The sequence below is a fragment of the Callospermophilus lateralis genome, chromosome 13 (assembly GCF_048772815.1).
Source record: "Callospermophilus lateralis isolate mCalLat2 chromosome 13, mCalLat2.hap1, whole genome shotgun sequence".
Classification (NCBI taxonomy): domain Eukaryota; kingdom Metazoa; phylum Chordata; class Mammalia; order Rodentia; family Sciuridae; genus Callospermophilus; species Callospermophilus lateralis.
The window spans coordinates 82629149-82656853 of NC_135317.1; the positions used below are offsets into that span (position 1 = coordinate 82629149).

General features: G+C 33.4%; 1 protein-coding gene across 1 annotated transcript in view; it reads right to left on the bottom strand.

The window, feature by feature from the left end:
- Positions 1-27705, bottom strand: part of Ptprc (protein tyrosine phosphatase receptor type C) — a 120962-nt gene that overhangs the window by 49053 nt on the left and 44204 nt on the right. The window contains exons 3-10 of the mRNA XM_076872930.1: positions 18021-18158; positions 15606-15749; positions 12856-12993; positions 12004-12075; positions 10732-10758; positions 8818-9033; positions 5046-5168; positions 3947-4084 (exon numbers count right to left, since the gene is read on the bottom strand). Of these exons, the coding sequence (XP_076729045.1) occupies positions 3947-4084; positions 5046-5168; positions 8818-9033; positions 10732-10758; positions 12004-12075; positions 12856-12993; positions 15606-15749; positions 18021-18158 (996 nt within the window). The remainder of the gene's footprint in view (positions 1-3946; positions 4085-5045; positions 5169-8817; positions 9034-10731; positions 10759-12003; positions 12076-12855; positions 12994-15605; positions 15750-18020; positions 18159-27705) is intronic.

Sequence of the window (27705 nt, forward strand, 5' to 3'; positions counted from 1 at the left end):
TCTTTGGTAAATATCTAAAGTGATGTTGAAGGGTCATTATTACTTCACATCCTCACCAATAGTTACTATTGCCAGTATTTTTAATTTTAGTGGATGTAAACTATCATATTCACCTTATTGCTTCAATTTGCATTTTGCAGATGGTTAATGATTTTGATCATTGTTTTACGTGTGTATTAGGCAATTTTGTATATTTATTTTTGCCAAATGTATGTTTAAAACATTTGCTTTTCTTTTTCCTTTTTCTTTTCTTTTCTTTTTTGGTACCAGGATTGAACTCAGGGGCACTAAACCACTGAGACACACCCTCAGCCCTTTTTATATTTTATTTAGAGACAGGGCCTCACTGAATTGCTTAGGGCCTCGCTAAGTTGCTGAGTTGGGCTTTGAACTCACAATCCTCTTTTCTCAGCCTCCCAAGCCTCTGGGATTACAGGCATGTGCCATGGTGCCTGGCTGTTTGCCCATTTTTAACTGTCGTATTTGATGTCATATTTCATAGTTCAAAGAACTCTCTATACATTCTGGAAAAAATCTTCCTTTGTTGAAAAACATCAATTGTAGATACTTCCTTACAATGTATGGCTTGATTTTTTTATTTCCTTTAATCTCTTCATTCAAAGGGGAGAAATGTTCAATTTTGATGAAGCTCAGCTTATCAATTTTTTTTAATGATTCTTGATTTTTTTATGCCTTGGAAAGCTTTGCCTAGACTAAAGACACAAAGATATTCTCCTATGTCTTTAGTTGGATTTTTTTATAGTTTAAGCTTTTAGATCTACAGACCATATTGAGTGAATTTTTGTGTTTGTTTAGAGAGTTTTTTTTTCTATAATGATACCCTTTTCACAACAGAAATACTTATGCCTTTTCTTAAATATAAATATAGTTTTCTAAGATTCCTATTTTAATACAATGATTTATAAAGACTAATGATTTTAGTTCTTAATATGCAAAAGTATTATATTTTTCTAGAATGCTAAGGGTATAGTTTTTATGTAGTTTTATTTGCTCTTCCTGTAGTTTATATTATTTTGGGAGATTATAGGGAGAGCTGCATTTAGGCATTCCTCAGCCATTGCTTCCTCAGCCATTAGTCCTCAGCCATTGCTTCCATACAGAATTCAGAATCACTTTAGTAGGTTCCATCAAAAACTTGAAAATATTACAATTAATAAATAAGTTTAGCAAAGTGGCATATTGCAAAATTAATAGAGTAAAATCTATTTTATTTCTATATATTATCAATGAATACCCAGAAAATGAAATTTTAAAAAACAATACTATTATAAGCAGGAATAGACTTAAATTAGGAATAAATTCAACAAAAAATACAAAATCTGCAGACTACAAAACATTTTGGATATAAATTTTAAAAGACCTAAATGAATGGAAAGATACTCTACATCAGTTTATGGACTAGAAGACTAACTATCATGTACCCATATGGCCCAAATTGGTCTAGATTCAGCACAATCCTTGTCAGAATTTCAGGCAGATCATTTGTAAAAACTGTTAGTTGATCCTAAAATTCATCTGGAATTTCAAGGGCTGCCATATATTCCAAAAAATCTTGGGGAAGAAGAATGAATTTGAATGACTTCTACTTTCTGGTTTCAAAAACTTATCACAAAGCAATAGTAAGTGTCTAGTACTGGTATAAAGATAAATATATAAACCAATGAATAGAATTAAGAGTCAAGATATACACTTGTCATTATGTTCACCAAAGTTTTGACAAAAATAGCAAGACTATCCAATGGGAGAAAGAACATGTTTCAGCAATTGGGCAACCAGATAGGGCAACTAGATGGTCACATGCAGAAAGAATGAAGTTGAACACTCACCACAAACCATGTACACACACACACACACACACACACACACACACACACACACATATATATCAGTAATACAGAAATATATATATATATTTTACATATACTTATATAATATATATAATATATTATATATTACATATTATATAACATATCATACATATTATTGTAATATATATTCTATAATATATATTCTATAAGTACATATATATGTATGTGTGTATATATATGTATATATCTATATCTATCTATATCTATCTATATATATATATATATATATATATATATATTTCTGTATATATATTTCTGTATTACTGGGATAACTCTGAATAATGTCATATTATTTTTAATCCATTTTGCTAATTGTCTACTTACTATTTAGTTCCTATTTTCATAGGAAATAAGGAAATTCAGAACTGCAGTTGTCTAAGCTCTGGCCAGGTTTCATACCCACATTACATTAATCCTAAGCCTATTCCAAATCCTAAGAATAATCAAAGGGTGTTGAGACATTCTCATGCCTCCCCTATACTGTGGAGTATTTGAATAAAAATTATCTGTTTTTTGAATATTTGATGATCTTGCTGGTAAAGCTACCTTTTTATTTTTATTTATTTTTCCAGATGTTGTGAATTAAATATAGAACTTTGTACATGCTAAACATGTACATGCTAAACATACTACTGAGCTACACACTCATCCCCTATAAAGCAACCATTTCTTTTCTTTTCTTTCTTTTTTTAAACAGACCATTAAGAAAACAGGTGAGTAGAGAGATAACTTAGTATAGTTTTAATTCTAATTTCCTAATTCATCCTAGTAAATGCTCATGTATAAGAGCCTTTAGAAAATTATACATTTTATCTAACTTTTCAAATTGGATACAAGGTTATTTTCTAACTTACAGAATTTCTTACATTAAAAAAACAGAATTTCTACGATACTTTTTACTCTTATTGTTTTATTCAATTCATGGAGGAAGGATTGTTCTCCTAGACATTAGCTATTTTATTATTCTTTTCAAAAGCCAGGACTCACACTTATTAATGAATTCCTACTATTTTTGTTTGTTCCCTTGTTCAATAATATGTACTCTAAACCTTGTTATCTTTGTATTTGTTTCATAGGCACTTTTTATTGACTTTCATTCAACATATACCAAAGTGAAAAAATTCCAATAAAATCACTTTAACATTTTTAATGCTACAGAATTTCCCCCAAATTGGTCTTTACTCAAATCTGAGTATCTGTGCAAAGCACTCATTTTTTTATTGTAACTTTTGATCTATTGTGACATTTATGTTCTCTGTGGTTTTCTACTTATGTTCTCTGCCTCTTCTTGCTCTTCCTTCTCCTCTTTTGCTCTTCCTCCCCCTCCTCCTCTTGCTCCTCCATATCCCCCTTTCCTTCTGTGACACATAGAACTCTTCATTCCATAATTCTCTTCTACTGCTTGTTGGCAGTCCCATCTCTTTTACTTTCCTTATGGTGGTTACTCATAAATTGTCAGACAAATAATAAATGCATTTTCCTAGAAAATTCTGAATTTAATTGGACTCTTTATAGTTCTAAATAAATATGTAAATTTTAACACTTTTTCACCCATTTTCCTAAATGCTATTAATTTTCATAATCTCATGCTTCAGTTGTTAATTAAGAATTATTATCTTATTATGACTTATATTGCCAGTACTTTAATAACAATAATAACTATTTTGCAATCGATACTTAGATATACTACTGTGCTTTGTGAGTTTCTTTGCTCATTTTACTTCTGTCATAGAGGCAGGCTTTGACAGAGGGGCAGAAGGTACAGAAATATACAAAACAGAGAATTTTGCTATTAAAAGAAGGGAAAATGAAATGACAAGTGAGAAAACAAAACATTTTACTTATTTCAGTTCTGTTTCCAATATGATCTTATTAAAGCTTTAAACAGAAAAAATAAACAAGTAAATAAACTGACAGAAGTTAGGGCCTTATGTAATTTATTTTCAAATTCAACTTTAAAAATTGATAAAAATTTGTTCTCTAAAATTCCCTTACTTTCTGTACAAGAACATAAAAGGGAAAGCAATTTTACATATAAATATAGGTAACATACTCACTTCCAAAATCTGTTTCAATAAATATACTGTCATTAGTATATGAATTGCCATTATACAACACTTCTGATTTACAACTATAGTTTTTTTTCGGAAGAAGGTCTTTAAATTGTGCTTCTTTCTCAGTAGATGTCAAATTATCTGAAATAAATAATTATTGCATATGAGTACATAAATATATCACATCTAACTTTCTTTTTTAATCCATATTTATGATACTATAATATATTAATTGGCTAGGAAACCAATGCAAATGGTTGAAATAGTAAGTCAAAGGTCCTGAAAATGGTTTTGCTACACTCAACTTTTAAGGAAATACTTAGCAAGTATAACTTCATTTGAGAGTATCCCTCATTTAATGATGGAATGAGGCCTTGCCTCAGCATTCTCTGTTCAGAACTGAGATTGCACCTTAGTTAGCCTTTGCCTGGACAGACACTTTTTTAATTGCCCATCTGTCACACGTTTGCTCTGGCTGTGCTCACACTGCTTACACTGTATCAGGCATCTTTCCCTTGACATGATGATGACAGCAGATGCTGCACTCCATCCTCTGTATGCACATGTGTGTGTGTGTGTGTGTGTGTGTGTGTGTGTGCACAACTGACCTTCTTGCCAAATATGGTTTGGTAAGGGTCTTAGTGCCAAGGGCCTAGAAGCAGTTGCTGTTTTGCCATTATAATTATTTTCCAATAATAATAACAACTATTATTATCATTAAGCATTCTTGACCTTCTGTGTGAACTTTCTTGATGGAAGTCTGACATAGTAAACTCTTGAATCTTACAATCCCCTATCAGTTTTTCCTATCTATCAGGGTATAATCTCGTCAACAATGCCTGGTATATAGCAAATAATTACCAAGAAAAATATTTAAATTAATAAACTTTTACTTTGTCAGTATGACCCTTACAGGGTGAGTCTCCATTTTGTGAACTTGAGCAGTATAAATAATACAGTTGTTTGACTTCAAACATCCCATAAACCAAATAAATAAATAAATGGCAAGAGATAGGCAGGGAAGGAGGAGAAAAAGAATTAAACAGTATCTAGAAAAACTTTGTAGCATTAAAAAATTTTCTGATCAATGTTATAGTCTTACCACATTGATATTTGTAGTCAAATTTCTCTTCACCACAAGCAGGTTTTTCTTCCCATTTTAAACAAATGGAAGTATTTGCTACTTCTTCTGGTGTGCAATTAACTAACTTAAACTTTTCAAGATCTGTCAAGAATACAAAAATAGACCTGATTAACACTTCACAATCTGTATTATTTCCCAAATAAAGTCTCTAAAATTATATTCATGTCAAAATTTGATAAGTATATGATAACCTTCAGGGTTTGGTGCTTCCTGATCATTTAGTTGTTTTATTATTATTAATATTATTAATATTAATAATAATAATATCTACACTAAGCCTCAGGCCAGCATCATTCTAAATAGAGAAAAACTGAAGGCATTCCCTCTAAAATCAGGAACAAGACAGGGGTGCCCTCTCTCACCACTTCTATTCAATGTAGTTCTGGAAGCACTAGCCAGAGCAATTAGACAGACGAAAGAAATTACATGTATAACTATAGGAAAAGAAGAACTTAAATTCGCACTATTTGCTGATGATATGATCCTATACCTAGCAGACCCAAAAGGTTCTACCAAGAAACTTCTAGAACTAGTAAATGAATTCAGCAAAGTGGCAGGATATAAAATCAACATCCATAAATCAAAGGCATTCCTGTATATCAGTGACAAATCCTATGAAATGGAAATGAGGAAAATTACCCCATTCACAATATCCTCAAAAAAAAAAAATACTTGGGAATCAACCTAACAAAAGAGGTGAAAGATCTATACAATGAAACCTACAGAACCCTAAAGAGAGAAATAGAAGAAGATCTTAGAAGATGGAAAAATATATCTTGCTCATGGATAGGCAGAATTAATATTATTAAAATGGCCATATTACCAAAAGCACTCTACAGATTCCATATGATTCCGATCAAAATCCCAATGGCATTCCTCATAGAAATACAAAAAGTCATTATGAAACTCATCTGGAAAAATAAGTGACCCAGAATAGCTAAATCAATTCTAAGAAGGAAGAGTGAAACAGGTGGTACCACTATACCAGATTTTAAACTATACTACAGAGCAATAGAAACAAAAACAGCATGGTACTGGCACCAAAACAGGCTGGTAGACCAATGGTACAGAATAGAGGACACAGAGACCAACCCACAAAATTATACTACCTTATATTAGACAAAGATGCTAAAACCATGCACTGGAGAAGAATAGCATCTTCAACAAATGGTGCTGGGAGAACTGGAAATCCATAAACAACAAAATGAAATTGAGTCCCTATCTCTCACCATGCACAAAACTTAACTCAAAATGGATCAAGGATTTAGGAATCAAACCAGAGACTCTGTGTCTAATAGAAGAAAAAGTAGGCCCTAATCTCCATCACATGGGGTTAGGCCCCAAGTTCCTTAATACGATGCCTATAGCACAAGAATTAAAACCAAGAATCAACAAATGGGATGAATTCAAATTAAAAAGTTTTTTCTCAGCAAGAGAAATAATATGTGAAGTGAATAAGGAGCCTGCATTCTGAGAACAAGTTTTTACCTCTCACACATCAGATAGAGCTCTAATCTCTTTCGGTTAAATAACAAAAAAACAAATAACCCAATCAACAAATGGGCCAAGGACCTGAACAGACAGTTCTCAGAAGAGGATATATAATCAATCAACAAATACATGAAAAAATGCTAACCATCTCTAGCAATCAGAGAAATGCGAATTAAAACCACTCTAAGATACCATCTCACTCTAGTAAGAATGGTAGCCATTATGAAGTCAAACCACAACAAGTGCTGGTGAGATTTCCGGGGAAAAAGGTACACTCATACATTGTTGGTGGGACTACAAATTGGGGCAGCCAATTTGGAAAGCAGTATGGAGATTCCTTGGAAAACTAGGAATGGAAATACCATTTGACCTAGCTATTCCTCTTCTCAGACTATACTCAAAAGACCTAAAAACAACATACTACAGAGACACAGCCAAATCAATGTTTATAGCAGCACAATTCACAATAGCTAGACTGTGAAGCCAACCTAGATGTCCTTCAAAGGATGAATGGATAAAAAAATGTGGCATTTATACACTATAGAATATTACTCAGCACTAAAAAATAATAAGATCATGGCATTTTCAGGGAAATGGATGGCATTAGAGCAGATTATGCTAAGTGAAGTTAACCAATCCCAAAAAAACAAATGCCGAATGTCTTCTCTGATATAAAGGAGGTGACTCAAAATGGGGTAGAGATGAAGAGCATGAGAAGAAAATTACTTCTAGATAGGGAAGAGAGGTGGGAGGGAAAGGGAGGGAGAAGGGAAATTGTATGGAAGATGGAAAGAGACCCTCATCATTATACAGATTACATGTATGGTTATGTGAGGGAAAAAAAAAAAAGAAGTGTGTCACATTAGATTGGGTAGAGAGAAATGATGGGAGGGGAGGGGAGGAGAGGGGAGATAGGAAGGGCAGCAGAATAAAATAGGCATTATTATTGCTGTATGTATATATGTGATTGTATGACCAATGTGATTCAGCAACCTGTACACTCAGAAAAAGGAGTAATTATACCCCATTTGATTCAAATGTAAAAAAAAAAAAGAAAGAAAGATTTGATAAGCATATGTATAGCTTTTGAAAAAGCCTGCTAACCTTCAGGGTTTGGTGCTTCCTGATTATTTAGTTTATTATTATTATTATTATTATTGGTTTGCCTTTATTTTTAATTAACACATAATTGGTACTAATTTGTGATGTACAATGTGATGTTTTGATACATGTATGTGTTGTGTAATGATAATGTAAGGGTAGTTATATGTATCACTTCAAACTTTTATCATTCTTTATGGAAAACAGTATTTATTATTTTTTGAACACCATACACTTCAGTAGGGTTTCATTTAGAATTTATGTTACGTTTAAAAATAAAGGGTGAAAAATATCTAGATAAAATTTCAGTTTTGCACATTTTAAAAGATGTCATTTGCTTTCTTATTGGTATGTTCGTTTTTCTGTGAACTCTTTGACATTTACTAGGACTATTATTGCACAAAATATTCGAGTTTTCCATCTTGGGGAAGGCATTTTTAAATATTGTCAATTTCCCTATTTAGTGATTTTTTATTTCAGTAGTTTTTGGAAAACGAATGAATTCAATGGATTTTTTCTTAAAGCATCAGATTGTAACATATTCAAATGTTAATAAATTGCTCAATAATCTTCACTTTACTAAATGACAAAAGAATTTTTAGGTAACTATTCAGTCTTTCAATCACTCTTTCAAATGTATTTTGCTAAGAAATACTTTACTGGAGTCTGCTTGTCACCTTAGGTCATTTCTCTTTCCCAGCAGTGGTGTAGTTCACAAAATTAGCTTGATGTCCTAATGTAACGAAACTCTACTGTGAAATTATTTTGGTTCTTCCCATACACATCAAATCCTTAACTTAAATATGTGTGTGTATAAAAGATACGTGCCTATATAATATATACATATATAATAACTTTAAATAAGAGAAAACATAAATAATCAGGTAGTGGAATAAATCATATTTAAGTTACATGATCTCTTTGTAAAAGAAGCAGAAGCGGTGATCCAGGATATGAAGAGAAGGCTTGTATGACTTCATCATTTTTCCTGGGTTAGGGGAACATACAATTCAGTCATTGTCTACTTGAATTCCCTCAGCCCTGTTCTCTGATCAGACTAGTTCCTGGGACCACTAGAATACATATGCAAACGGTGCTGTGTTAATAAATATACAAATAGAAATAAATTGGTATTTACCTGGTGGTACATCTAATTTTAACACTTTAGGTGGAGCAATACATGAAGAATGTGATATTTTCAATTCACCATTGTAACATCCCTGTAGATTTTGCAATATTGGTTCACATTCTTGAAGGTTACATGACACATTATCTTTAACATTCAGCTCTGCCACAAATAATTTATTAGACTTGTCATATTTATAATTCACAGAGATGTCCTTGTATTTTTCCTCTGAAAGAAAATAAAAGTAAGAATTACCTTTTATAAATAATAAATAAAACTACATTAAATACAAATTCCTTAATATATATTTTTTAAAATGTCAAATTACAAACAAAATATCCCCACAAACATAAAAAAATAAAACAGAAGAAATACATCAGGGGCCTCCATACCACTTTTTAATAGTTCCCTTTACTTTACTTATCAAGGACTCCAACTTATAAATTTATATTTGGATGGTTATTGTGTTAATCTCTATCTTCCTAATGGGGCTATAAATTCCATGAAAACCACAATTAGTTTATTTTGAACACTGACATAAATTCAGGTCAATACATAATATCTGTTATTAGTAAGAGCTCAATAATTACTTGTTGAATTAAGGCACAAATCTGACAAATTTCTTCTAATTTATAATTTCCCTTGTTTTCTAAAATGTGGTTATAAATTATAGTCTTATCATTGTTTCTCCCAATATGTGGAATGTTAATTATTCATAGACCATATGCCCTCATTCAATCCTTGATTTAATTTTTTTTATAATAACAAACACCTTCTAAACACTTTAATTTAATGTCAACAATTTCCACTGACTGTAAAACTATCTTTTTAACAAATATCAATCTATTCACTTGTTTTTATTTCACAAAAATTCTTAAGACCTTGTTATGTTTAAGAGACTGTGCCAAACTCTAGAAATACAAACGCAAGTCAGACATAATCAACTTTTAGAAATGTAGAGTTCAATGTGGAGATAAACACAGATTCAATTGCAGGAGACAAGCAAAAGTCTGTAATAAGATTAAGCAATACTAATCTGTGAGCAAAGAGAGAGATATCTATTCATATTGGAGGGAGAGTGGAGAATTTCCAGAAAAGATGACTCTGTTTGTGTTTTAAAATATGAATGGAAGATACAGTACCAAATACAGGGGCCAGAGAATATGGATGGAGTGGGACTGAAAGTATAGAGAAAGAGCAGGAGGAGACACAAAGGCAGGAGCATGTGTGTTTGCAAAAGTAGTTTTGTCTTACTGAAGAGAAGAGTGTAAGTAGAGGATGATACCTGGGGAGAGTTGCACAGAAACCTGAACATAAAAGGTTGCATTACCTAAACAAATGCATGAAACAAATGTATACACTTAGTATAAAGATCAGCCTATAGAAAGCTACTGAAGGTAGTGGCTTCAGTGGTGAGATTTAGAAGGAAATGTAAGGATGAACCTGACTATAAAGACTTTGCTTCTGCTGGGACAAGAGGAAGAAAATGAGAGAAGAATGGACATCCTGTTTCCATATGTGTGTACTGAGCTATCCCCTGGCCTGGCAAGACAGAGATGAGGGGATCAGAAATGGACTTGTTTTTCTTCTTTCTTTCTTAATATATTTTGAAAATATTACTCACATATTATTATCTTTGCCCCATTCCAAAGTTAACTTGCTATCATTTCATTTTACAAATAATTAACTGTAGTTAAGAGGCTTCATCAAAGTTGTCTAACTTTACAATCCCGGATATCAAAACCAGGGCTGAATGTGAAATCTAACCATCTTGCCTCTGAGGAATCCTGGCTTTCTAGATCTGGGGCTAGTCATTCATGTGAAATTAGAGCTGGGGGGTTCTTCTTCAAATCTTGGAATAAAGAAGAAAATATTTAAAGTGATATTCCACACTGATGTAGGTTACCTCTAAGTAAACAAACTTACCACATGTTGGTCCAGGTGTAGTAGCAACTGTAATAAAAAAGAAAAGAATGTAAATTATTATTATTATTATTATTATTATTATTATTATTATTGTTTTGAAGAATAGAGCTTCTCTAGTCATTTTGGGGGAAAGCTGGTTCACATTTTTGTTTTTTTAACTTCATGAACTATAAAGTCTATCTAGTTAGGTTAAAACAATGGAGAGTTTGCCTAGTACCATGTTCTGATATCAAACCCCAAATGTTACAAAGTAATGAGCTAGTTCTATAAAATAGTCACTAAACACAATTGCAACAAAAACAATATTAAGGGCTGACTCAGCAGTGGAGCACTTGTTTAGCATGTGTGAGGCACTGGGTTCTATCCTCTGCACCACATGAAATAAAGTAAATAAAATAAAGGTATTGTGTCCATCTACACCTAAAAGTATTTTTTAAAAAAATCAAGACTCTTTGGTACACATCTAAATACATTATGATGACAAATAATCACACTGCGAGAGATATTTTAAAGGTCCTCTTCCCCTTTGCTAGCCTAAACCTCAACTTTCATGGCTATAATACTTATTAAGAGAAGTTTATACTTTGCTTTCAAAAATCATATTATAGGTAAAGATTGTGTTGTTGTTCAGTTTAACTTTTGTAAACTCCTTTAAAAGGAGTTTTGCAAAGAGAAAAATAAATTGCTCTTTCAACAAATTGAGTAGTATATTGTGTGAGCATATGATTTGACTGAAGAATCGGAAAGAAATGCTAATCTTCCTCAGAGTTGGAAGAATTTAGGGGAGAATGGTGGACTTGCAGACTCTGCTTTTGCCAATCCAGATGTGGCCATTGCTATGGGCATTCCCAAGGAGCCCCATCCATTGACCTCCATGCCTGCATGCTGCTTGACCAAAATTGCCACCCATCCTCTGCTACCTATCCAACACTTAGAAAGGAGAGCTCTACTGACAGCTTTATTCATTTCCACACTAATACCTAAACTCACTCTTAGAGAAAGAATTTCTAATAGATATGGTTATTTCTCATATGTTTTCATAAAGCATACAATTTGTGGGGAGCATTACTGCAGTATGGTGGCTATTACAGTAAGATTATATGGTGATCTCATCAGTTCTTGCACTGCTATTCCATGGCTCTCAGGAGTGGAATTCTAAGTTGAACATCACAAAGAAAGCAGCCCCCGGAAAAAGAGATGGAAGACCAGGCTGTGAGTACATCCACAGTAATGATGAGAGTACAACTGCATGACTGAGAGTATGGTTGTCACCTTTTGTTGTGGTTAGAGGGGCAGTGCTCCATGGAGTAGTTGACTGGACTTCTAGGGTTGTATTGCCAGAACCTATAAGGACATGAACAGAAGAATAAAAATTAATGAGTTTGTTCTATTAAAGGGTGAGGGGGGAAACTCTTTAGCAAAGATAATGTGCTCATCAAATGTTTGCTCTAGGAATCCTTGTTTGAACAGATACTTGCTTATTTTTGAAATAATCAAATGAACCAAAGATTTCCTATGACAAATCCTTTTAGATAATTAATGTTTCAAGTAATTTGAACTAAACATCATATAAGTTGATAGCAATTTATGCATCTTCTATTTTTATTCTTATCTGATGTGTAATCCTCTTCAAACGATTCTTTCTCCTTTCAATTTCAACTCTCCTTATTTTCCATATTAAGGGGATTGGTTACCCTTTTGTATTATCCACTGCATATCAGACTTTTTTGCACATTCAGTTTTTCATATCAATCTCATGAAATGAGTATTATTATATCCATTTTTACAAAAGGGAGAATCGATATTCAGAAAATACTAGCAACTGGTCCTAAAATCAACTAGAAAAATGAAGAAGCTGGATTTGATCCCAGGGCTAGATGACATGAAAGCTCATTCATTATCTATTCTTTTTTTACCACAAACCTTTATAATCTTAGTAATAAAAACATGTCCAGAGAAAGCTTACTGGTAAGTTTCTTGTGCTTAATTTAGTATCAAGATGTAAAATTCTATAAATCAGGAAGCCTGCAAATAATATTTGGAGTGATACAAGAGATACATTCCAGTTTCTAGTTTCTATTTCATTATCCGTAGCCTAAAGCACCTGCAACAGCATAGGCAAACCTGAGGAGTTCTCTGTGGTGCTGATGTTGGTGGTGTGTGCAGGTAAGACAGCAGAGCTGTTGTATGCAGGTGTGTGGGTGACTGCTGGAGTGAAGGCTGCAGGAATGGTGCTGATTAGTCTCCTCCCATCAGGGACACCTGCAATCAGAAGGGCCATCAGTACTGTCACTTGATCCTATCACGCAAGGGCAGTAGTTAGACAGCCCACATAAATATGATTACTGAAGCTAAGGCAGAGCAGGAGCTTTCAGGCATATCTGCTGTATCACCATATATGCATTCTGCAAAACTGTGCTAAAAGTATGTGGGTTTGTGGGAAACATAAACCTATACAGCTTTGTAATCAGACTACAAATTAAAAAATATTTGGAGTCCCAGGAAGTAGCTTGGACAGCACAGGGTGGCCAAGCTTTTTAGCTGAGAGTTGCTTTAGGTAATATTGAAACTATATCAGAGCAGCAGAGAGGGATGCTATCTTGGTGATGCAGATAACATGAAGACTAAAATGAAACTCTGCATATAAAAGACTGTGTTAAGGTTGACACAGGAGGAAGTAGGGCCTGGCACCTGCTGAGAACCTCGCATGAGTGCACCTCTCTAGGGAAGGATCTCTGTGTGCAGGTGCTCAGTTTTAATTTTCTTAAAATAGAAACAATGGGCTCCTGCCTATTCAGTAGCTGAGCTCAGAGTTCTTTCTGGCTGAAGGTTACACTTCTACTTTCACTGGGTAAATTCCCTTACCAGAAAAATATCAAATTGGTTTGGACCCAATACACAGTATTGGTACATTTTACTGAAATAATTCCCTTATTTTCTAATAATAGATGAGATAATAAGTATAGAATCTAGTGTTATAGAAGCTGCACATTGTACTCAGTTAAGATTTTTCCTTGTCAGGCTTCAAAGCACTTAATGTACATTACAGTCTGTCCCCCAGACATCACATCCTGAACTGCAGTGTGACTAGTGCGAAAAGAAACATGAGCTATCCCCTATTCCAGAGTTTGTTTGGTTATTTCAGTGAGGATAGCTGGGGTCATCAGTTCAATGATATGAAATTACGCCCCTCTGCAGTGAGACTCTGCATTTCGGCTGTGATACACATGCACATTCTGCAAATGGCTTTAATGTGCATATGCAGGCATCTTCCAATTGCTAATGGATTGCAGCCCCTAATTTAACACATTCCTTCTTTTGGAATTGGAAATACATCTCCCTCCTAATTGAGTTTAAGTTCTTAGTTCAGTCTTCAAAACCTACAAAACACCCACATTTAACTAAAGCCACCAAAGAGAATGAATGAAGTAAACACCAGTTCATCAGTTCTGGATCCCAAAAAGGGCTGCAGAGGAGTAGGAAAGTTTATTTATTTATACTTTTAAAATTCATTTAGACTTAGAACTGCCAGTCTGCAAAGTTTGAAAGCAGCCAGGTTTGTCTCTAGCCATCTTCCACCTTCCTTCCTGCTCTTCTCTCACTTGCCTCTTCTTTCCTCCCATACAACCCCTGTCCCCATGCGGGTCCTGAGGTACCCCCCCCCACCCCATTTTCAACTTCTCCAGATTCCCTGCTTTACCTCCTCATTTGGAAGCCACATTTCCCTCCTTAGGGAGGTAATCTCAGCCACAGTTTAGGAATGGCATTTACAAGTTTAATCGGGTTGATTCCTCAAAATAGATCTTTAATTAGTGGAATTAGCCACCGTGAGAAGAAGGATTCTTTGATGAAGGCAGAGTAGACGAGTTTATGTGACAAGCAGTCTCCAGGGGTCAGTTTTCTTTGGTTACTTTACAATTTCTTCCCCTCTACAACTTCTGAGTCTATGAATTTACTGAAAGCACCAAATAGTCTATTGTGGTTCCCTTGGCAGCTGGCTTAAGTGGAATGTGGCTGGAGGCAGGGACAGTTCTTCTAGTTTTTTAACATGTGTAGGTTTCTTGTAATATTTTCATGCCAAGAAGACAGCATTAATCCTTCAAAATAAATAATTATGTTGTTTATGTGCTTAACTTCCATGTTTGAATTGTACCAGGAAGCACTACTCTACTACCAGGTGTACTTGGATGTTATTTCTTTAACATCCAAGTACTCAGGCCACTCAATTTACATATGTGAATGTGTGGAATTATGACCTGAGAAGGGACATGATTGTTTTATCTGTGGGACAAAAAAAAAAAAAAAAAAAAAATGGCACCATGATAGGATTTAGACACTACTTTTGGAAAGATAGGTCAAGAATACTTTGTGTTGTTATGAATACAAAGATGCTTAATATGAAAGAATCTGGACAATTGGTAGAAAAATACAAGCAGGTATTTCTTTTTTTCAATTTTTAAATATAATTTCATTCTTTAGTGCCTTTCATCAATAACAAGCAATCACCTGTTCTTCATGATTGTTTGTGAATTTGAGGTTTTAAAGACTCATTACTCTTTATTACTAGCAACAAAATTTCACTGTACAATAACTGCCTAAAATAGAAAGAAACACAGTATATCATGATAACTGGCTCTTCCCCAGCCCTTTTTGCTGTAGCCTCAATCTGCATTCTTTATTATTTCATGTTTGTTAGAATGTCCTGTGTTATGTGATTTCATATTCATATCCTAAGGGTAATTACGAAATTCCAACTATATCAACGAGCAAGTGCTATACATTGAACAAGTGGCTGGATTTTTTCACACCCTTCTTTAATACAGGAAGTTGTTGTGTACTCCTCATATTTGTACAAGTCTAAAAGACCCGCAAACCTGAAGGATCAGGCCTGCTCAGAGTAGCCGTGAGTGTGGTAAGCACAGCCGTGCTGCTGAGTGTCTGCGGGTCAGTTCCTCCAGAAGAGGGCGCCTGCGAGTCGGTGTGCGTGGGTGGGGCAGGCGTCTGAGAGACTGGATCACCTAGGCAAGAAAATGAGATCATTCCATCAGTCTTCTCCACTGCAGGAGAAAATCCAAACACTAAGAGACTAAAAAGGAGCAAGTTTCCATTATAGTTACCAAACTGTGAAGTGACCCAATCTATTAAAATGTGCCTGCCAATTTTGAAGCTCACCTGGCAGGAAGATGGCACCTGAGTTCCCAGTCCCCAGATTCCTGGGGGCTCCTTTAGCTAGAAGAAGCCTTAGAGGATTCACGTTTCCGGATTGCTTTTGTGACTTTCAACTTTCTATGATCATTTCAAATTCTCCTTCAACTACAAACTGAATGCTGGAACATTTCCTTGCTCCTCCAATAAACTAATGTCTCTTAAGAATCACAAAGAAACAGAAAAATGGACAAGCCATGTAGTAGGCATCTGAGTAATATGTACAATATCCAAAAAGAATGGGGGAAATGCTCATCATTATAACAAATGTAAATCAACATCAAGTATTTTTAAATACTATATTGACAGTTTTGACAGATTGATAATATTTATTGCTAGGAGAAGTGTAGAACCAGTTAAACACGTGTTTGCTTATATACACATGTGCACATACACACTCAGGTAACCACAGTTCGTGTACGTTGCAACTATTTTGAATGGTGCATATTATATCATCAGAAGAGTGAACTAAAGGATTTTTCCTTGAGTTTATCAGTGAGCAAGAAAAAATTGGCTGCATTCTAAATTATAAATCAATCATAATCATAAATCAAATAGTGTATATAGAATTTGTTGTAGCAGATAACTGAAATATCACCCAATGGCAAGTTTGTTTTCTATATAATAAAATGTGTCCTTTTATTAGAAAGCAGAAGACACTTTTCCAAGCAAAATTTGCCATCAAATTAATACTGCCAAAATAAATTAGTATTTTAAGATTATGTATCCTTGTTTCCAATTATTTCAATTTTAAACCTTTTTCCTCATATGCTCTCTCTGAAAATCTATGAGTGTACTTTGTTCAGGTAAAAAAGATAGTAAGTGGGAGTAAAGAGTCAGAAATGTCTCAAATGTATGACTTTTAGTGTGTATGTGAAGTGAAACATGGAACCTTTAATATGGCAGACACTCTGTGACATGGCTCAAAATAACAACTTAGAATGAAATGTTCCACCTAGCATCAGCAACTCCATCCTTACACTGCTTTTGTAGAAACATCAGGCAATGAATTCAGATGTTTCAATAGGTTCTAGCCACCTCTCTGCTATTGGTGGCAGGAGGAAAAGATTAAATATCAGCCAGTAATTGCTGAAGAAGACATTATCCGTTTATTTAATAACTTACTAATATATTTCATCAGTATTTGTATTCAAAACACTGCAACATACTCTAAACAAAGTTTTTGTGACTGTGTTATATTGTTTCACAAATTAAGATAAATGGCATTATTACTAAGCAGTCACATAGCTTCGTCTCTTATCATATTATGTCTGCAAACCAGTTTGCTTAAGAAAATGACATCTAGCACATTGTTTCAGAAATACATGGGCAACTGTCCTGTTGGTAGACTTATGTACTGAATATACTAGCAGACTTAATATTGACCAGCAAGTGAGCTGGAATTATTGATACGTGAATGTTCTAAGGAGCAAAAGTACTTTTAACATCAATCTGATATTTTGCTATAATATTTTGCCTTAAATTACACTGTCAGGTCTTACAACTCGGGTTAATTAAAATAAATTTTAAATAATGCAAATATCTTTGGGAGAAACCCACATAACAAAACTGAGGTAACAATCCTCAGAGTAAATTTTTAAAAATAAATTGTCTATGTTCAATAATTTTCTGATGATATGAACATGGAATGGAACAAAGGAGTGGGAAGATTCTACTTTAGCTCTGATAAGGAGTTCCAATGTGTCCTGGGCTGCAGCAAACCTGAGTGAGTGGAGAGAATGATGCTGAATGTGGAGATGGAGGACACTGGAAAAACTTCCCCCTCCTGATTTACTTAGGGCCTTTCCTCCTTCCCTTTCCCTCTTCCTAATGGCACATATGCATGACATTAGTCAATCAATATTTTATAGACACTTAATATTACCCACACTTTATGCACTTGAATAAAATACATCCTTAGAAACTGCACACATAAAGAAAAGCTGTTTGATTACTTTAGAATATTTTTAAACAGATAAGGTTTTCCTAATATATTTCAGTTACGAACATTTTTATGTCAACCTGTCATAGCAAAAACATTAGCATCATCCAAAGGGTCCAGGGAGACTTGGCTGAAGGATCACCTGGACTAGGAGAAGATGTGGTCTCTGAGGAGTCATTTTCTCTTTCAGAGATGCTTGCGAGTGAGGGGGTAGTGGTGGAAGTCAGTAAGGGGCTAGTTGGAGGCAGAGCACTGGAAATTGCTGTGATGTTCAGTCCTTCTATATTAATGGGAGATGGAAAAAAAGAAGAAATAAATACATGAATCATCCTGAAACTCAAATTCACCTGAATATACCAACTCTCTAGTCCATTATAATGTGTATGCCACGCCCACTACACATGTGTGTCATAGACATGTTGTGGGTGCAAATACAAGTGCATGCAGAAATACAATATGCAGACTTAGATAATAAACCAATCTACAAAATAGTAGCAAGAGATAGAAGTGGGGAAAATGGTCTTAAAAATATCTTTCCTTTGCTGCCTTCCCATTAAATTTCTGGGTTTTTCAAAGCATTTGGATTCAGAAGGATGGAGAACAATGGGTAAAGATGCTTAAAGGAAATTTTAAAAAAACTTTTAGATGAAGAAAATGAAGGAGAAAGATAAAGTCAGAAAAAGGTTATCAGGAGAGACAAGATTCCAAGAGGAAAAAAGAAAAGACAAAAATTCTAGATACACACAAATTTTTAAAAATAAATAAATAAAATGTAACCAAAGCAAAAAAAAAGTGTGGGTAAAGGAAAACAAAACAAAATTCACAAATAGGTATACAAATGACCCATATTTATGAAAATGTTAACATGTCCTCAACTTTATGATAACAAAAGAAACACAATTTAAGGTACAGAAGTAATATTTTCCACAGTTCAAATTTACTTTTTTTTTTTTTTTTTTGAAAAACCAAACCTGTTTTTATTACAAAGTGGAAACTAGAAATGGGATTTCATTCTGCAGAGGTTATCACATGGAAATAAAAAAAAATGCAAAACACCCCTCCTTTTAAAAATAATAAATGGCATAAATCATGTCGACAGCTGACCATTACACGGTGACATTCCTATGAGTTTTGCACCAATAAGAAGCTGAATTATATTAATAACTGTGCTTTCTCCTAAGCATTTAATTAATTTAGCTCTTCCCATTTTGGAGCAAAATGCTTTGCAAATATTTGTGACCAAGTAGTAGTTAAATAAGTACCTGCACAATTGATGTGTATGTGCACTTGGGAATAATTTTCTTCAGGGTAAATTAGCAGTGCATATGCAAGGCCTTTAAATTTGCATGTGGTTTTTGAATGAACAAATCTATTTTTTTGTGAAAGAATAGGGAAATATACCAAACTGCTTATTTTTAAACTTACATGTGATTTCTGGAATTATAGAAATTAATGTTTTCTAATTTTTCTGTTTAACATGTATTAATTTCTTTGAATAGCAAATTATACATTTTCAAATATTCAATTAATCAAAACTAAAATATTACAAAATTACTCAAATTAATTCAGTTCAAAGGTTAGGTGATAGAAAACGGCACAAATATGGGAAGATGGAAAGATTGGGAAAACTATAAAAGAAGTGGGGAGATGAGAAAAAGAACTAAAATTGGGATATTTCTGATTAGAAAATTAAGAAAATATAAATAGGAATGACAGGAAGAAACCCTAGTTTCATCCATTAATGCTAAAAGTAAATTTTCACTAAATATGGATAAAACCAATCTGAATCATACCGAACTGCAAATACATGGGAAATATCACATAATTATTCTGTGATTATAGAAATCCAAAGTCCTAGTGCACTTGTTACATGAGTTATTTTCCAATGATAATATTCACTATCTAGAATTATATAACCAGGTGACTCACAATTCAATCCATTTAGTAACAAACTTTCACTCATAATTATTTGCCAACATAACCAATGAAACAATGAGCCAGTAGCTATTTCCAGTCTTTGGGGTCAAATTGAAAGCCTAACCATAGTATTTTCCTATCTACTATTCATTGAATAAAAGGGAGGGAAGGGAAGGGAAAAGGAAAGAGAAGTGAAGAGGAGAGGAGAGCAAGGGAGGGAGGAAGGACTGAGCTTAATATTCTATTCACCAATGTTTGCTCACATTACAGACATGGCAACTATTCATGTGTTATTTTTAGGTTAGATCAATTTTTGGTGTTGGCAGGATTCCAATGATCCCTTTTGCTCTGAGAGAAATGTTGCAACAAGCTCTCTTTAGCATCCACTCCCGCTCTTTTGTTAGATTTGAATTACAAGGAAACTTTAGAAGGAGAATCAGTCCAAACACCCAATATAACAAACAATGCTATGCTATTTTGAAGAGTGGCATTTCTTTTTTTTTAATATTTATTTTTTAGTTGTAGTTGGACACAATACCTTTATTTTATTTACTTATTTTTATGTGATGCTGAGGATTGAGCCCAGGGCTTCACACGTGCTAGGTGAGCGCTCTACCACTGAGCCACAACCCCAGCCCAGAAGAGTGGCATTTCTAAAGTCTTTACTTCCAACAAAGCAAATTCAGTCCTGGTATATGAAGCTTGGTGTTCAGAGAACTGCTCTCCCATATAGAAGTCTCCATATCCTTGCACACACTTACGCTCTAGTTTCACAAATAGAAAGTTAAGATTAGGAAATATGCTTCAGTGGCCAATTCCACTTTGTCTCCAAACCATCTCTTTGGTGAGATTATTGGTTCCCAGTGATAACATTCTTGTTGACAATATTAGGGAGAGAACATTCTCTTTTGCATAATGTGTTACAATTTTAACTCACCAGTTTTTATCATTTGAAGATTTATGACTGCAGAGTCAGGACAGAGGAAATGGAAGCTCCCTCACAATGGTACCAAGTCATTTACCATTTTAAACACTGATACCTTGTTCTACCACATATCCGTCTCTCTACAAAAACACTTGTCTATAAAATTGAGCATAAACTAATTGTCTATGAAAGAGGTGCTAACTTTCATTTGAGAAGATGTCCTAAATCAATCACAACCTGCTATTCAGGAATGACCTAAATTCCATTAGACCTTTAGAAAATTAAAAGAATAAAAAAATAAAAATTAAAAAAAATTAAAAGAGTATACTTCTTACACAGATTTGGGAGTGTTTTCATTAGTGTTGGAGTAGATTTTGTTTTCATTATTGGGAAAGAATTTTTATTTAATGACAAAAATAATGCCTATAATTATCCAATTTTCAGAATATGTCAAATGTGTCAACTTTAGAATTGTGTGTTACAATTATTAAGTCAGAATTGTATCAGTGATTTACATATCTTCTCAGTGCATACTGTCAACTGTATTTTTAATCAGGAAATAAATAGTACATTTTCAATAATGATAACATTTAAGTTACATGATCTATCTTTAACTGCCTGCAATTTAATTTCTCTATTATTTTGTGTGTAATATATAAAAATTTATTGGTAGAATTTTTATTTTTTTAATTTATTTATCTCAAGATTTGGACAGATTTTAAGACCATTCATGCAGTTGTAATTTGAATATTTGAAATGATTATTACAAAATATCTCAATAGTCAAGGCTTTTTTATGCTTTGAAAAAGGCAAATTACTCTTAAAGAATTATTATGCAAATAATTAATAGTTTATTAAGAATATATGTGGAAATTTAAATATTAATAAATTATAAATGTTAAAAAATATTAATTCTTAAATAAACATAATTATGTTTAGACTTCTCTTCAATATCTCAGATAATTTTTAACACGCATTTAGACAACAAATATTTGTATTCTAACTTATTTATTTGTAATGTTAAAATATTTAAAAGTAACGAGAATCCTGTCATGTGATTTACTGTCAACTTTAAGAGAAGTCAGTGCTTATATATGATAATGTATATACAACTTAATAATATATTGAGGTACTTATCAAACCTATCTCATAAACAGGATGGAACAAGTGAATGTCAAGAATCATTCAGAATTAAAAAACTTGTTCTTAAAATTATTATTTTGAATAATAAAAATATGTCTATATTAAATATGTAACCTTTGAAATAAGAACATAAAATGAAGAAAATAGAAACATTGATTCATTCTTACCACCACTGAGAGAAGTTGAGATTTGCCCAGCAAAATGGAAAACAAAAACCTCTTAGAAAACTTCAGTTTACATATGCATGCAAGTATATGGCAAATTTAAATTTACACATCATCTTTATATTAGAACATTTATAAAGTTTCAATTTTCAGTATTTTTAGTTCTTTGAAACTATTTTTCCTCTCCATATGTTTTAGAATGTGCCATAGAAGTACATAGGTGAAACATCTTATTTAGATTTTCAGGTTGATGGCCGGCTGCTGGAAGTGGCATTCGGGGTTTCTGGATGCATTTAAGTCATGATCTACAGGTGTATGTATGGTTGGCATAGTGTTAGAGAAATAAGAATTTGAGGTTTGTTTCACAGTCTTTGGATAGCCACTGGAGTGATGTCATGAAGGTGGATGTAATGAAGAAGCATTTGAATTTAGATCAAACTTTGAGAAATGGAAAATGGATTAACAGATGACAAGACTGAAAACAAAACAAAAAAAATCATGGGACTACAGGAAAACAAATGAGAGACACAATATCCTTATGAGGACAATGGCATCCCCAAAGAAACAGGAGAAGAAAGGGTCCATGAAACACTTAGGAAGTTGCCATCAAGACTGGAAATCTTTGGGAGCAAGAATGTGGGAGACTATTAAAGAAAGCACTCATACTGATGGTTTCACATTAAAGTGAATTACAGTAGATAGGTCATGGAGAATTTCATTATACTAAAAAAAAGAAAGAAAAAGAAAGTGAAAGAAGAGAATTTGATAAGCTTGAGATTCCATGTAAAATTTTTCAGTAGCATTTGAATGCAGAGGTTGGTAGCTCAAGATACACCTGGACTGGAACTATAGTTCAGCATATAGCTGGATATTGCAGCTATGGGGGCAAAGGAGATCCCCAAAGCTGCATAAAATAAGGAGACTCCAAAACAGAATCCTGAAGTTAAGTGGCAATTAAGAAGAAGGCTAGCAAAGCTAACCAATTAGGTCAAATAACATGGGAATCTACTTGGCACAACTGGATTCAACATGGAGATTGTGAGATTGCAGTAAAGAGCAGCTTTGTTGGCACAATAGAAGCTGCATTCAGTCTCGAGTAAAGGCACATGTGTTCATCCTATCTTACTGAATGACAATCAAGAAGAACATTAAGTTCTTTTTCAAATGATATCTAAATGAGATTGTGAAAGGGAGCCAAGCATTGAATGGAATGAGGGATGGACTAGTATTTAAGATGTCTTCCTGCCATGAGATGTCATTTTCTGAGGACAAACTGATCTGAAAACATCTCTTCCCCTCAGAGGTGCCACCAGAGGAGTATGACCACAGTATTCTTCATCAACACTCAGTGGCTTAGGCCTTGGAATGAAATGTATTTTTATGTACATGTGCTGGTGGTATATGTGTATAACTGATGGGTAGTGTATAATTATTAAAATATGCATTTTCTTATTATGTTTCTCTATTTTTTTCTTGATCGTTCATTCTGATCATTCATTGCGTTGCTTAGCAATGGGCGCATGCTCTGAGAGATGCATCATTAAGTGATTTCATCTTTGTGAAGCATCATGGAATGTACTTTCACAATTTAATATTGCTATAGCATCACTAGTTGATAAAATCTCATGGGGTCACTGTTGTATATGTGGTCCACTGTAGACCAAAACATTGTTATGTGGCACATGACTTAATTATTTTATATAGATTATGGGTAATTTTTTCCCTCTTCATGTTTAGTAATTTTTTTATTATTCTATTCCATATAAATTATTGTTATTTTTATTTTTCTGTTAAACACCTATTCTCTCCTCTTATTCATAATTTTTTCCTCTTAGGTTCTTAGAATTCTATTGGTTTGCAAAAGTAGTAATAAAAAATAAAGTATTAGTATAGCATTAAATAATAATTCTCATGTAATAAATGAATAGAAAAATATCCCTCATGGTATGGTAAAGGATACAGTATATCACCAAATTTAAAACACTCAAGTTGCTTTGAGCATATAAATACATTTCAGACAATATATTTCTCTTTATCTGAGAAAGAGATGTGCTTTTAAATATCTAAATTATTTTTATACACTCTTTCTTAATATCAACATGTAACTCCTTGAACCCTGAAATGAGTTAATTTGGTTCAGTTGGGTTCAAGAAGAATTCATTGTTTTGAGGGCATGTGATCAGATGTGAAGGTTGAATGTGACAACGGTGTGGTCCTTGCCCTGGAAAAATTTATACTCCATATGACACAACACCCAGTAGCCTACAAAGACATTTAATTCATGGATGAACCCAATTCAGACTAATGACTAAAATTACTTCTGTGGCAGATTAGCAAGCATTGAAAGAGAAAGATCAGCAGCTGTAGCTAAAGAATTTTCCAGATAGTAGGTGGTCAATAAGTTAACTCTTGAATGATTCTGAGAGTAAATTCAGGGTAGAAATCAAACAGATCTGACTATAACAGCTTTAGGAGAAAAGGTGAGGAGCAAGCTTTAGTGGTTCTGATAAGGAGGTTTAATTTTTTTCCTGAGAGTGATACAAGCCATCAGATCAATGAATATAAAGAAGAAATCAGGTAGTAAATCTGGTAACGGAGAAAAGAGGAATCCGTGGACATGCCCCAGCTCCAACACTTATTTCACAGACCACTAGACTTTTGGGATCTGACCTGTTAGCGTGCTGCCATTGAAATATGTAGCTTCAAGATATAGAGTATTTTATAAAAGGAAAATATACGCTGTTGAGGAAATGAATGTTTTTTAAAGAAAAAAAATTTGAATATTAGAGTAAGTATGCTAGAAATGTTTGCAAGTAGTGGACTGTTCACTGGGCCCTATCTGTGTTAAATACCTCAGAAAAAAATGAATTTAATTCCAAGCAGTTCATATGCAATGCATTTTAAAAGAAACTATGTAATGTACAGTGTTTTAATCAGAGTTCAGAAAAGGAGAACAAAGTAAATTACTGAAATAGAGTTTTATCTTTTTTAAAGACAGACCTAGAAATGGTATTACGTTATTATTATTAGTCATTAAAAGTTACTGAGTGCTTAATGGGTGCTATGCCCTATACTAAGCCTTTTGCTTTTCTTTTTTAACTTAAGCATTGCAAAAACCCTATGAAGCTCAGAAAACTCAAGTGTCTTTGCAAGGCTAGTGCATGCTAGCCCAGGGTTAAGTCTGAGCCTGTCCGACTCTGCAGGCCATATTCTCAATCTCAGGCCTCCCTCTTCCCTCATAAGTCTGTCCTCACAGGCTTTCTTCTTCATTTGAACTTCATAGCAAGGGAAATCTTTTAACACTATCTTAGGTTCTAGGAGAATGTGTTTATTAATAGCTCATAAGTTAATTTTGAAAAGCATTTTAATCGGGATTTTCCTTCAGAGTACATTACTGGTGATATTAAAAATGCTAAAATAAACTTGACCCTGAAAATGGATATTCAGATTCAATCATAATTTGCTGAATGAATGTTGTAAACAAGGTACAGAAAAAGATTAGGAAAAAAATGAAAGATTTATTAAACTTATTTATTATAAGATACTCTCATGACCAGGAAGTCAACAAAACTATAGTGAAAAACACAAGTATTAAAAAATTTATAATCCATAGGTCTCTTGAGAAGCTGTGAAAGCTTCTGAAGCTTGGGAATAGAATTATACATATTTCTGGCATAATTGTGTTTAAATACTCAATATTTCCCCAAATCCTTTCATCTTTTATGCAAATAGAAAAAAATTTAACATCCCTGGAAAACAAAATAATTCCTTAAGTTCTGACATATTTTCCTTTCTTTGTTCATGCATACTTTCCATAAAGTTTTCTCAAATTGAACATATATTTACATGTGTAGTCATTTACCTCTGAAAGCAATTTTAAATTCCTCCACCAAGTGGCTATATTAAAATACTGTAGCTTATGTTTTTTTAAAAATTTTATTTACATGAGGTTTCAAGCTTGCACCTACATACCTATACCTACACACGCACGCACACACACACACACACACACACACACACAAACACACACACATACACCCACTTTCATCTTTTTTAAAGAAAATTCCAAGACTTCAGCATTACCTATTTAGACTCAATATAAAACCAAAATTACTTGTTCTCATGGCCACAAATTTTCTACAAGCATATTTTCAGTATAAATAAGATTTCTTACTCAATATGATACATGACATGAAAATTTTTAACAACTCAAAAAAACTCATAGAATCACTATAAATTTTTTTTTTTAAATTGAGAAGATCACTCCAACATTCAAATCAAAGTACTTTGCAGCCACATCAGCAGTACAACTTGAAATAAGACATTAATTTCCATAGTCTGTATCCATTTGAATACCTAAATGTAAAGTTTTTTTAAATTATTTTTTTTAGAAATCACAAAAATTTATGAATCTCAAAATAGGAGCACACAGGTGACCTACATGAATCACCTGGTTAAAAATACTGAATATTTAAGGGACAGTCAAAGGCAATCAGTGCACTAACAAATACTTCTGTAGAGATGGTCTCTGCATATGAAGGTAGAGGATAAATGACATTGCTTAGATATTTAGAAGAAACTATCTGCAAAATGTCTGTACTAATTCTTCAATGCCTCTATCACATTTTGAAATTTTTCCTAAGTTACATGAGCAATGACTTTCTGTTTAATTTCATGTGTGCAGACATAATCAGAATATTGTTAAAACCATAGGTAGAAGCACCTGGGATGAATCCTTATTGTTAAACCAAAAGACCTAAAAAGGTTGGTTGTGTGAGACATTTAATTATTTCACGAACTATCTATTTAGCTGCAGTAGACTGTCACAGATTAATCTGGTTGAGCAATCAAAGCAAATGAGCCAAGTAGTTACCTCAGTTGTTTGATGTATGTATCCAGCCCTATGCTCTCTATACCCTAGCTCCGGAGTTACTTAAAGTAACAATCTTCTGTTACTTAAGTAAGTAGGTCTGGTAAAAACAGGTAGAATCTTTGCATACAATACTTAATAACCAATGCATGATAAGTACATATCAAATACTAGCTTATATTAATAAATTAGGATTATGATGTATGCAAACTGTATATATGAGCAATACTGTGAAGAGATGGCAAATAGGTAAAGAAAACTACATAAAATAGTAGGGATTAAGTGAGCACATGCCAAGATGTATGACAGGTAAAGAGAGAGCCTCAGTTTTTCTAAAGAATGAACTGTATGGAGTTTTCCTTTAAATTATTTTAAATACATCAAATAAATATAATAAAATGGAGCACAGTAATATTCTCAGTGTTTCTATTAATTACAGAAACATTTTGGCTTTAACCTTCTGGGGACTCAATGTTCTACACTTTTTTTTCCCCACACACAAGTGCCCTGTATCTTCATTATGTAGGGAGAGCAATAGTTAGTAATATTGCAGTAGGTGGCACTAGAGCACCAAAAATCTGTAAATCATTCAACCCAGAGCTCTTTTCCCCATTATAATCCTGTTGTGAATCACCAACGGAATTGACTAGATACATTAAACACATAAAAATGTAGATAACAGAACACTTGATCTTCAAAGCAGCGTTATTCTAACACATGTATTGTTACTGAATTTACCTTTCCCAATATGTTTCCTTTACAACTCAAAATGTTTAAATGATTGCAAATCAAAGTTGCCTTGAAGTCA